The following is a 13,393-nucleotide window of genomic DNA, read 5'->3' on the forward strand; positions in this document are numbered from 1 at the left end:
GCTAATTTAAGGACGGGAAATCTGCCTTTCGCCGTGGCGCATGGTTTAAAAGGGTTGAGTTTATTTTCTTAATGAGTTATAGGTGTGTTTTGAGAGTAAACCAATTAGAGTCTCATCTCCCATTCCCTTTAAGAGTCAGCTGCGTCGCGCCAAGAGCGCATTCACTATTTACAGGACGCAAAGTAAGTCTAAGTGGAAAAAATTAGCATTTCACAAGCAAACAGTTAACAGTTTTTTAACAGAAAACTGTTAAACAGAGCGTCTACTGCGTGAGAATGAGAGATAATGGATCATTTTCACATTCGCTCTTGGATAGGGAAACCTTTACGCACAGACATCAAATAGCCTATAAATAAATAATTTTGTTTGTTAAGCGCAAATATTCGTTTTAAAACTATTTCTAAATTCAGTTCTAATTTCCAGCAAACGAATAAATGAATAATAATAACAAAATGAGCTCAAACCTGAGTTATATCCTAAAACACATGCTGTGCCCCATATGGTCTAAAACCTGACAGGTGGGCAAATCTAAGCTTGTTTTTAATAAAACAAATATAAATATGGATATAATAAATAATACTGCTAATATTAATAACATTATACAAAAACAAATTGTTAAGAATGAACTGAAAAAGCCTCCCGAGATGAAGAAGACATAAAAGCAGTGATTATTCATATTTATGTAGGCTAGAAAATAATGTTTTGTAATATTTTAATCCTTTACATTTATATCCTATATCTATTCTTATTATATCCTATATATATCCTTAATATTAAAATGTTTTCATATGTAAAGATATTTGCCTATTGCTCTCTTGTGCGTATTAAGCAGTGCGTAAGCGATGCGCAACTCTGCGCTGGAGTTTAGACCGGGTTAGTTTTGGTCTAATGAAAAATCTATTATAGATTCTCAAAATAGCGACGCGCCAGCAGTGCGCCTCAGAACGCCTTCCTTTTTAGACCAGAAAGCCTAAGGGCACACAAATGAGCGCTAATGCATTTGCTATTTAAACAGCATAGCGCAACACCTCAAAACGACTCTTGCGCCAAGCTGAAACTACCAAAAGACTACTGCGCCACACCTTGCGCCACACTGTGCCGGGTGTATGATAGGGCCCTATGTGTGTAACATTTGTTTTTTAAATAAAAAAAGTCTTAAAACATAAACAACTTCTAAAAAACATCCCATAATGTTAATAAGTTGTCATTTAATAAGAATGTCAATAACTGAATTTTGACAAAAATGTCAGATAGAACCTTATAGTTCTAAGGTGACAATATGATTTGGCCATTTTTGTCTACACTCATACAAATCCAGCATTGCCGTATTATGTGCAGCTGGCAATCATGCTGGGCATGGTGGTGGCCAACAGAATTATATCGAAAGAGTGGAAATCCACAATGCTCCCCTATTTTTAGAGCTGGTTAAACCAGATTACCTCTGTGTTACATATAGAGAAGAAACGATTTAATGATACTAAAATGAAAAATCTGGGGGTCCCTGCCTCCTTTACATAACAGTTGTATCTAAAGAATATTGGCATAGGTGTGATGTTGTGATTTCTATTCTGAATACATCTCCCTCTCTTGTTGTTTTATCTTTCTCCTTTTTGTTTTATATCTTAGGTGTTAATATGATTTGTAATTGTAGCCTGGCTTTTTTGTTTCTGTTGTTTTTTTTATGCACTGTTGTTGTGACAGACAGTATGGGGAAACGAAAAGAAAATACAAGTTTGCAACATCAAACAACATAATAAGCAGTTTTTATGCCTAAAAATCAAAGGAAGTGAATGAGACCAAAAGTCTCGAACCAATAAGGTTCCACTGGCTGCACCTTCTCATACATAAAAGAATAGGTCGATAAAAAGACATGGAAAGCCCACCAGAAATCCCTGGGCTGGCATCTCTAAATCCACAGTAAGCGTGCATAATTTCACTTGGTCAGTCACCCCCAAATTGAGTTTTCTTGCTAATGAATCAGAGCCCAGTTTGGAGAGAGTCATCCAATTATATGTCGGAGCTGCAGTCCCAAATCTTTTATTTAGAGGGAGACTGAATTTATCCCAGTTCTCACGCTGTCTCTGAAGGTGATCTCCTCTCTGCTTCTGTCATTAACTTGAGTGTGCTATCACAAAGAGTAGGATTACAAACACACATACTCTAAAATTCCCTCACTGATGTCAAACACACTCCATATGCCACTCTCAGTAATAATAACGATTCTTCAAAATAGCTTACTGCTTAGAAAAGAAATGGTCTGCTTTTTAATAGAAAGATTTTTGTTTAATTTTGCTGTAATTTTAGAAAAAAAAGGTAGGTTGAGAATGCTAGGTTTATACTGCCCTCTTGAGGCCAAAGGGCTGCATCGCCGGTGTACCAAACTACACTCACCGGCCACTTTATTAGGTACACCTGTCCAACTTCTGGTTAACGCATATTTCTAATCAGCCAATCACATGGCAGCAACTCAATCCATTTAGGGATGTAGACATGGTCAAGAAGATATGCCGCAGTTCGCCCAAACCAAACCTAGCATCAGCCTAGGGAAGAAAGGTGATTTAAGTGACTTTGAACGTGGCATGGTTGTTGATGCCAGACGGCTGCTCTGAGTATTTCAAAAACTGCTGATTTACAGGGATTTTCACGCACAACCATCTCTAGGGTTTATAGAGTATGGTCCAAAAAAGAGAAAATATCCAGTGAGCGGCAGTTCTGTCAGCACAATATGCAAAAGGTCAGAGAATGGTCAGACTGGTCGAGCTGATAGAAAGGCAACAGTAACTTAAATAACCACTCGTTACAATTGAGGTCTGCAGAAGAGCATCTCGTCCAACCTTGAGGCAGATGGGCAACAGCAGCAGAAGACGACATCAGGTGTCACTCCTTTCAGCTAAGAACAGGAAACTGAGGCTACAATTTGCACAGGCTCACCAAAATTACACAATAGAAGATTGGAAAAACATTACCTGGTCTGATGAGTCTCTGTTTCTGCTGTGACATTCGGATGTGCAGGGTCAAGAACAGGAAACTGAGGCTACAATTTGCTCAGGCTCACCAAAATTACACAAAAGAAGATTGGAAAAACATTGCCTGGTCTGATGAGTCTCTGTTTCTGCTGTGACATTCGGATGTGCAGGGTCAGAATTTGGCATCAACAACATGAAAGCATTGATCCATTCTGCCTTGTATCAATGGTTCAGGATCCTGGTGATGTTGTAATGGTCCGGGGGTTATTTTCTTGGTATACTTTGGGCCCATTAGTACCCATTGAGCATTGTGTCAACGTATCATGGATGTGCAGCCGACAAATCTGCAGCAACTGTGTGATGCTATCATGTCAATATGGACCAAAATCCAGTACCTTGTTAAATCTATGCCACAAATGATTAAAGCAGTTCTGAAGGCAAAAGGAGGTCTAACCCGGTACTAGTAAGGTGTACATAATACAGTGGCCAGTGAGTGTCTACTGATTTCCGATTATTTGTGTGTGATTCTGTCCTGCCTTCAGCATCACCCAAGGAGGCCGCTGTCACCATAGCTGTGGACTGACTGGCAGAAATTAAATGAGGTAAGAGAAATGCTTTTCAATTTAAACTTCAAATATAGATTATTAATGCGTTTTTTTGTTTTGGATTTGCAAGGATAGAGTCTCTGGACTGGGCCAGTTCTTGGAAAGATCTCAATCACAGGTTAAGCTGACGGGACCGTGGGGAGAGCGGGGTGAGGGTGAACACCTGCCCGAATGCTCAGTTTTCACCTGGAACACTTCCTGCAGCAGCGATCAGGTCTCCGCAAGCTCTCTTTTACTGATCAGGGTGTGAGAGAGCTCGATCAGGTGTCCCGGCTGACTGCTTCAATTCAGTATTTTCTGCTCAAATCTACCTTAGTGGTTTTCTGTTGAGCATTCTAGCTTTTCTTTTTTTGGTAAGACACTGCTAAATGGATTAAAAAGGCAACAGAAAATAAAGACAATCAATATAATAGAAAATATTTGATTTATTTATCATCACTCCAGAATGTTCAGAAATGGTGTGTTTTCATCCCAGTGGTATCATGGAGACGCATGATTTTAGAAGATCACTTTGATCTATCCATTAGACATGGATAAATACATATGCACTTAAAATACAGAGAACAAATCACACATGTACACTTGATTTGAGCTGGTCAAGTATTTTAAAACAAATGAATAAGAAGGGGGAGGTGGAGTCATATTGTGTGGAGTTGGTGGGCTGTCAGTCTGTGCCGAAATATCTCTGGCCGAAGTGTGTTGGAGCAACAGCATGAACTTCAGTCGTCAGTATAGTGATGTCAGGAAACTCCTGAACAATGGACCGTGCACCTACACACACACACACACACATCATTATGGTCATGGAATAGTACAACAAAGACAATTAGACAAAAACCCCAAGCACTGCCAATTAAATAAAATGTACAATTGTATCTGTTTAATACCAACAAAAAAGAAGCCAAAAGAACTCTTAAAATAAATTATTTGAATCTGAATTTGTCCTGTTTGTGGTTGAGGTCATAAGTTAATTTCTCCAAAGGAAGAAAGACTGACAACTGAGAAATCCACATGGAAATAGTTGGGGTTTGAGAAGTAGACCATTTTAGCAATGTACATTTCTTAGCCAGAAATGTAGGAGTTGTAAACAGAGGTTTGAGGTCTTCAGGAATGTCATTCAACAAAAAAAAAAGAGAGAAAACGGTTTTAAAAGAACGACTTTTAATTGTGAAATAATTTCAATAATTAGAAATTAAAGTAAATGTGATTTTTTCATGACTTCAGTTTTAAATAAATGCAGTTCTGTTTTTCTTTTAGACACAATATGTTCAATTGTTAAATATAAAATAATACACAATTTTTTATTGTAATATTGCAACTTTTTCCAACATTTCAATGTTTACACATTGAAATACAGCCTTTTACAATCATACACAATTCTAACTACTACTTTATTTACTAAATATCCATTTTAAAACTATATCTTTTTTGAAACCTGCAGTTTTATGTATTATAGTTTAGATGTTTTTAAAAAAAACTAACTAACGAAAATGTACATATCTAAATGTAAAAAATATTACAGTTTGAAGAGATTATCTACTCAGACAAAACATGCCAGTCTATGGTATTAAGTATAAGTCTACCGATGTGTTTTTTCTCTTGGGAATGGCGATATTTAAAACTTGATTTTCTTTTTTCCCCTTCATCAGTCAAAAGTTAAATAATTAGGTATGATACAGAAAATTGCTTAAATTAAACATTTATTATAAAAAACAAAAACAAAGCCTGTCTACTCAGTGGACTATAATGCACACTCTTTTTAGATATTTAACATTTATCAAATTAAACTGTTTAATCACAAGTATAAATTGCAGAAGGTAAAAATAACTGTTCACTAACAAACAGACATCAGTGTTATGGCACTTATACACATTATACAACATCAAGCTGCTTACAAATGTATCTGCACCTAATGAACCTAATTTGCAGCCCAATTAATCAGCTGACCTCTTATGTTAATCTCACACAAGTTATACAAAAACCTTTTTTTTTTTTTTTAAACAAGCAATTGTATAAATTACTGAATCTATTCAAAATACTGACTTTTGGATTTAGAGCAAAGTTGAAATAGTTTTAGAAATATACACCATTTGTTACCAAGAGGGCCTGTACTACTAAGATAACTCAAATATACAGAGAGTTATTCTGAGAATATAAATGGGATCTTCACTTTACGCAAGTCTTACCATGTGGAGTAGAGAACAGACTCAGTAGTATGATATGTTTGGCCTGCAGGCCATGTTCAGTCAGCACCCGCACCGCTTCTATCACAGTGTTGCCTGTACCTGAAACACATAACAGTTATATTTTATTGCCAGAACTGAATTACATTCATGTAGACACAGATGGAACTGGGAATTGCAAAGCCTTTCCTTCCTTTCATTCACAAACTGTCCAACACTGTCAACATCAAAAATGTAGAGATGCTCATGGGTTGGATTAAAAAGGCAGTTCACACAAAATTACAATTTCCACAACATGTACTCGCACTCGAGTGGTTCTCAACTTTTAGGAATTTCTTTTTTCTGTTGAATGCAAAACAAGATATTCTGAAGATTGCTGGGGGAAAAAGCAGCCATTGACATCTGACTTACACAGTAGGAAAAAGAATACCATGGAAGTCAACAGCTGTTTTTTCCAACATTCTTCATTATATCTTCATTTGTGTTCAACAAAAAAAAGAAACTCAAACAGGTTTGGAATAAGTTGAGTAAATAATGACCCTTTAAATTTTTTCAGGTGAACTACCTCTTTAATGCCTTGCTACAGAGGTCAAGTACTTACTGAGTATAGGGTACATGAGTAGAACCTTCCTCCTGCTGATGTCAGGAGGAAATTTTGCATAGTACACTTTGGCTTTTTGTGTCTCTTCGTCGCTCTGGATCAGGATCTTCCCGATACGGATTGATCTGCAGCAATCTCTCAGTCCTTGCTCCATAGCCTCACCTGTTCACATAACACACATATTAAAGTATGAGTTTAATATATTTTTATTAGTTTATAGTTTTATTAATTTATTAAAATTAGTATAATTCCTGTATTAATCCCTCACCCTCATATCAATCGAATCCTCTAAGATCTTTCTTCATCTTCAGTACACAAATTATGATATTTTAGATTAAATACATAAGCTCCCTCATCCTCCATATACAGCATAGGTCTTGATTCCTGGAGGGCTGCAGCTCTACACTGTTTTGCTTCAACCCTAATCAAACACAGCTGATCCAACTAATCAAGGTGTTCAAGACTACTAGAGACTATTAGGGAGGTGTGAGTTGGGGGTGGTTGGAGATAAACGGTGCAGAGCTGCGGCCCTTCAGGAATTAAGTTTGAGACCATTGATATACAGCAAGGGTCACAAGAAAGTCCAGAAAAGGAAACAATAACATTGTCAGGACTGTCTATGTGACTTCAGAGGTTCAACTGTAACATTCTAAAACGAATGTAAAAATGACTTTGTTTACAGTTGAACCACAGAAGTTTCATGTGTTTCAAGGGTTTTTACAATGTTTTTTGTTCCGTATCTGGATTTGAAAATATCAGATTTTATCCAAAACAATTTTTCTCAACCACGTTCCTGGAGGACCACCAGCTCTGCACATTTTCCATGTCTCCTTAACGGGGCGGACTTAGTCATTTGGGGGCCCTAAGCAATTTCAGATGTGGGGCCCGAGCATTGAAACTCAAAACATTCTCTGTAGATTAGGTTTTATTTTAATTTTAATGTTGTAAATAAACTGCATGTTAAAAATCTATTTTCTACACTTTAATATTTAAAGGAACATTTATCTACCTAATGTAAAATTAATGCAGTAATTAAACTTCTGCAGGATCAATGCTGTAGCTGCGTTTCATTGTTTGTCTGATTTCTACTATCCCAAATGTTCTCAAAATTCTCACTCTTGCACACTATCTCCCTCTACCTCAGCTCTACTCTGATCGCTGGCAGATTGGCAGTGTGAACCACAGCGCTTACAACTTGCGCATGTGCAGTACGAAAGGAGCGGTCCATTCATTGGGGTCCCCAGTTTTGAAAAGTAAAAGTAATAAAAAAAAAAAGTAATAACGTTCAAATCTGAACAGTTATAGATGGCTTTTACAACACATGGTAGATAATTTAAAAAAGAGCTATATGATTGATATAGGCTTCTTGACATTGGTCTGGACCCCCTAATTCCTCGAGGACTTAAGCGGCTGCTTACCTCGCTTATAAGTCCGAAATTGCTCCTTAATCCAACACACCTGATTGAGATCATCAGCTCATTAGCAGAAATTGAAAGCCTTTCAAAGAGTGGCATCCAAATCATGCAGTGTTGTTGGTGCTCCAGGAACATGGTTGACCAACACTGATCTAAAATATCTTAATTTGCATTTCGAAGATCAACAAAGGTCTTGGAACAGCATGAAGGCGATTTATGACAGAATTTTTATTTTTAGGGGAACTAATCTCTTAAAGCACAGGTCTTGAACTCTTCGTGGAGGGCCGCATCTCTGCACAGTTTAGTTCTAATCTGTTTCACCACACTAAAGCTGTGGTCACACTAGAGTTTCATAATGCAAAATTCTGTCGTGCGGCGCTACGAAAAGGGGTGGTAATAAACAAGATTATTAGGCATTAAAAAAGCGAGCAATTGTTCCATGTTGTACATTTCTGTCCAGTAAGGTCATGTTTTGATCCTCGGTTGGTCTCACGCAGCCAAGTGATGCGATTTCGCAGGTCAAAGTTCACCAAGCTTGAACTTTGCACCGCAGCAACCTGCGAAATGGTCTGACGCATTTGTGTACGTATAAATGGAAGTTTTTTGTTTTTTTTTAATTGATGCATATAATTGACAAGCACACAAGATTATATGATAACATATGTAACAGTCATACAAAACTTAGTAATGCAGAACATACATTAAACAAAAAAAGTGTAACATATATATAAGGGGATCCATCATATTTAAATTATTAGATTGTACAGATAATTTTTTCATTATTAGAGAGGTTTTTATAGCTTTCTTGTTTCTTGTAATTGAGGTCAAAGAATTATAAAATATGTGTAATCTTTACAGAAAAAATTAAAGGAGGGAGTAATAGACAAACTTCCCAAGAAAAATGATCAACTTCAAACCATTATCGAGTGTATCATAGCCAGTTTTACAATTCATAAATAGAATCATGCCTTCTTCAATATTAATTATTTTGTAAAATGAATCAAAAATCAACCCTGAAACCTGTTTCCAAAAGTCATCAGAAAATTTAAAAGTAAGGGAGGAAAAGCCCGGTGTGACCGCAGCTTTACCTGTAGGTTTCAAACAAGCCTGAAGGACTCAATTAGTTTGATCAGGTGTGTTTAATTAGAGTTGGAACAAAACTGTGAAGAGCTGCGGCCCTTCACAAGCTGAGTTTCAGACGTATACTTTAAGGCAGGGGTCACCAATCTTGATCCAGGAGGGCCAGTGTCCCTGCAGTGTTTAGCTCCAACTTGCCTGAACACACCTGTCTGGGTGTTTCGAATATACCTCGTAAGACCTTGATTAGCTTGTTTAGCTGTGTTTGATCAGGGTTAGCGCTAGAATCTGCAAGACACCAGCCCTCCAGGAACTAGTTTGGTGACCACTGCTTTAAAGACATGCACATTAAAAAGTGTAGCATTTGTTTGTGAATAATTGAGACTCACCACTCCTCATGATGCTGACCCCACAGTTCCCCTTCTCGAACTTCACACCCTCATATTTATGTCCTGCATGAGGTGGACAGAATGTAAGTACACAAACTCCAATGTCAATGGTGGTCATGCTAATACACAAAGGAATTACAGTGTGCTGGGGAAGTCATCAGCATGCTAACCGGCTCACCTGTTGGTGTGGTTACAGTACATTCACTGTATGGAAGCTGATTGAGGCCTTCTTCCACAACTAATCTGATCTGGGAGCAGAACAAACAAACAAACAATCAAGATGCAGATTGAGAGAAGGGAGGGGGAGCAAACAAATACAAAACATGAGTCAATACTAATTTTGCAATACAAAAAAAACAATCAAGTTGATTCTTCAGTACTACGGTGAATGTGAAATGCAATCAACCATACATTCTCTGTGTTGATTGCAAAATTACTCGTGTGGGCTGCTTTTATTTACAAGGACAATAGCTGCTTATAAACCACGAATATGATATTTACACACAATGCTTACCAATCTGTCAGCACAGAACACAAAATCACCTCTACTGGTAGTTCTGAGACAGAGAAATGGGAAAAGTCACAAACTGTTACAATATATTTGACAATAAATCAAGCTTTCTTGTTCACAATATATGATATTATCAGGATATTTCATAACAGTATAGGTATAACAACAAAACAATGTCATGTATAAAGATGTTTAGAGTAAAATATCTCAGATAAATGAAATTGCAGAAGGAATATAAAAAGTTCAATGGGTAAAGCTTTACAAGACCCTATTAGTAACATTACTTGATGCATTAGGATCTGTGTTGGGTAAAATGGTAATACATTATAATTTTAAGCCTATCTAAAAACTAGGTTTGTCAAGATACTGGAATTCGGTACTAATCGATACTGAAATTTAAAAAATGTCCATTTCCTGCTTGCATTTGAGCTCTGTTTAGCACGTTCTTAAACACTGCTGATTTGCCATTGTATTCACATGCTCAACAAAAATGACTGATTGGCCGTGAAGGTCATCAGTTCACCGAACTCACCGCTGTTTACTGGGTGTAACCACAGATACAGGGACACTGGAGCATTTCAAAGTCTATCGGTCAGCTGGTTCGTCTATAAGCTGACATATGAGCTATCCACTGAATTGCCTCGTAAAAACGATCCAGTGTCTCTGTAGCTCAGTAAACAGTGGTGAGTTCAGTGAACTGATGACTTTCACGGCCAATCACAGTCATTTCTGTTGAGCACATGAACACAATGGCAAATCAGTGGTGTTTAAGAATGTGCTCAACAGCACTTAAATGTTTGCAAGAAATGGATGTTTTAATCAGTATCGATTGGTACCAAATTGCAGCATTGTGACAACCTTACAAAAAAAACATAAAAATAACACACTTTCACATGACTTTCCTTAAAAGTAACTACGTGACACATTTAAACAAAGCTCAAATGTTAATGAGAAATGGATGTTTTTAAATTTCAGTATCGATTAGTACCGAATTCCAGTATTGTGACAACCCTACTAAACACACACAAAAATAATAACACACTTTCTCATGACTAAAAAGTAACAAAGTGATACATTTAGCCACTTTAGTTAAAGAGACTTAAACTTGTAACAAAGTAACTTTAGGATTATACAAAGTAACTTTTGCCAAACACTGATTATCATCAACAGTGAGAGATGGCTACATTTGTTACAGACATAAGCATTACTATTACCCATGAATTAATTTGTTATTAGCTCCATTAAATCAAAACAGTTACTACTATTGAATTCAAAGATTTAAATGGGTTAATAACAGTGCTTAATTTGAGCCAGATCTTGTGGGATCCTGTTGCGGGAAATGTTAATTATTCGTGTTTTGCGTTCTGGTATTTATTTTAACTGATCTAGCATTAACTTTTGCGTGGTGAATACCTGAATGTGTGTGTGTAAGAGAGAATGTGAATGAGTCCGAGGGAAAATCAGCAAGCAAAACTGTGTGGACATGCACACATAAAGGTAGTCACTTTCAGCCAATCAGCTTTCTTACATTTACAATCACGCTCGTTGGTTGGTGATTGTTTCGTGCGCAGTGAACAGCAAAATTAAATAATGGCATAGTGGCCTGCCTAAATAATATTTGTATTTTTAAAATGCTAGAGGCAGTCGAGCATATATTATTATGTTGAAACCAGGAGTAAATCTGATAAGGAGTCTGATCGAAAGAGATCTTGATAAGATAAAACTGTGCAGATTGATCAGGGAAGCGGGAGACATAAGCAATCTCAAGTAAGCCAGAAAATATGACAGAAGTGGTAACTGGGCTCTTCTTGAAGATTGGACTGAGTAAGTCATTTTCACTTGGCACATTAATAGTGAACATACTAGTGAACTGAATGAGGTGTTTGTAAACTGAACTAGTGATGTTTCAAATTATTTATGTTTGTCGCTACATGTTTGTTTGTTTGTTTTTTTGTTTTTTTTTTACCCATTGTTGACCCATAACGTTATATTGCACAAAATAATTAAATTTATTTTCTGGTTATGTTCTGGAAATTATCCATTAACAAAGTATGGTTAATAAAAATGACATCCTTAATTTTAAGTACTTAATCAACAGTTTTCATCAGCAGTTTATTTTGATGACTGTTAACAAAAAGAGCCTAATTGTAAAGTGTTTTAAAACAGGCCTGCAAAGAATCGACCCAAACTGACACAATTCAATCAATGCCTCAGGGCTCAGGCCAGAATAAAAAGTTAAACTTTGTTTAAAATAAACAGCATTCAAGCATTAGTGCTGACTATTAACTAATAGTTAATTTTCCGTAAACATGATTTACTAAAATTACTAAAACCAGAGTTATATATTTAGCAAAGCAAATCTTAAATTATTCCTCCTATTTTGAAATGCAAACGATATTATCGTGCAACTACTTGATTTATTATCGCGATATACCGTGTTACTATAAATCAGCACATGTCTACACAAATGATGATGCATTACGGCAGGTGGCTAATGCTACTTGTAGATTCTGGTGATATGTGGGTTTATGTCTGTGTGCACGTGCAGTGATATGGAAGCATATGGCACAGATCTGGCCTGCATGTGGACACTCGAAATGGTCACTCAATCCAAATCCGGTTCAAAGGCGGACTGGACACTCACTTGTCCCGAATGATAGTCTGAAGTTCTCGTATTTGGTCGTTTAATGGCAACAGCTTCAGCTGAGGTCCTATTTGTTGATGGATTTCGCTTGTGGTTTGGTATTCAGGCTGTTCGGCGTCGTTTTGACAGGTCTCCGCAGCGGCAGCGCTGCTCTGGGCAAAGCGGACGTGCTTGGCGGCGTGTTCAGGGCTCTCACTGTTATTATTAAGCTGCTGGTTATGGCACGGCATCGTCTCGATTATGGCCGTTTCCATAGGACTACAAACTACAGAAAAAAGAAGAAATCACTTCCCTATACCGCCTGGTCCACTTAAATGAAGGCTGCTCCGCGGTGGATGGTTTCCGTGAATGTATACGTTACTACCACCTTCTCGCCATATCTGAAGCGGAGCGGAGGCGACATGACGCACGCTCCCGGGAAAAAACAACCTGACGTCACATCCCCCGTACACATGATTAGATAGAAGGCATGTCAATCTAAGTTTTATTGACGTAAGGGGCGGGACACTGCGGCCCTCATTCAAGACAAGCCGTCAGAGCAGAGGCCCAGCAGAAGTGACTGACTGGTGCTTCACGACAAACGGTTTATTAAGCTGTTATTACAAGGTAAACAGGTGATAACAAAATCAAGAAAATGTTCCAACAAACAGTACAGCAATTATTAAAAAATAATTAGTAAATGTGTCATAGGCTAATTATAGAACTGTTAACATTACATTGAATTTTCAGATTTATTGGATATTTTAAAATATTTTAAAAGTCTGAAAAACAAACAACCCTAGTTTTTTCTATATAGTAATTTCTATATATATATATATATATATATATATATATATATATATATATATATATATATATATATATAGACGAGTAGTAGAACTATTTAGCAGATATTTTCTGTTACTGAGTATTTAATACCAGACAGTTGTATAAACAAAGATTTATTTTTACATTTTTATTTAAATGTATTTCCAACATTTTGTCTCTTTTCCCAAAATTCCA

General features: G+C 36.9%; 3 protein-coding genes across 5 annotated transcripts in view; 2 read left to right on the forward strand and 1 right to left on the reverse strand.

Moving 5' to 3' along the window:
- zdhhc15a (zDHHC palmitoyltransferase 15a) overlaps positions 1-3,988 on the forward strand; it is a 24,538-nt gene extending 20,550 nt beyond the window's left edge. For 2 of the 3 annotated variants that reach the window (XM_073950251.1, XM_073950252.1), the window contains 2 exons: positions 3,509-3,568; positions 3,642-3,988. In XM_073950251.1, the coding sequence (XP_073806352.1) occupies positions 3,509-3,549 (41 nt within the window). In that variant the 3' untranslated portion in view covers positions 3,550-3,568; positions 3,642-3,988. 3 annotated transcript variants of the gene reach the window in all.
- Positions 1-13,393, forward strand: part of brwd3 (bromodomain and WD repeat domain containing 3) — a 134,787-nt gene that overhangs the window by 118,560 nt on the left and 2,834 nt on the right. The window lies entirely within an intron of this gene.
- uprt (uracil phosphoribosyltransferase (FUR1) homolog (S. cerevisiae)) lies at positions 3,977-12,800 on the reverse strand. Its single transcript, NM_207091.2, is given in 7 exon segments — positions 3,977-4,342; positions 5,758-5,856; positions 6,356-6,517; positions 9,237-9,299; positions 9,415-9,484; positions 9,751-9,793; positions 12,392-12,800. Coding segments are annotated over 7 exon segments (798 nt in total). The 5' UTR covers positions 12,646-12,800; the 3' UTR covers positions 3,977-4,235.

The sequence above is a fragment of the Danio rerio genome, chromosome 5 (genome assembly GCF_049306965.1).
Source record: "Danio rerio strain Tuebingen ecotype United States chromosome 5, GRCz12tu, whole genome shotgun sequence".
Classification (NCBI taxonomy): Eukaryota; Metazoa; Chordata; class Actinopteri; order Cypriniformes; family Danionidae; genus Danio; species Danio rerio.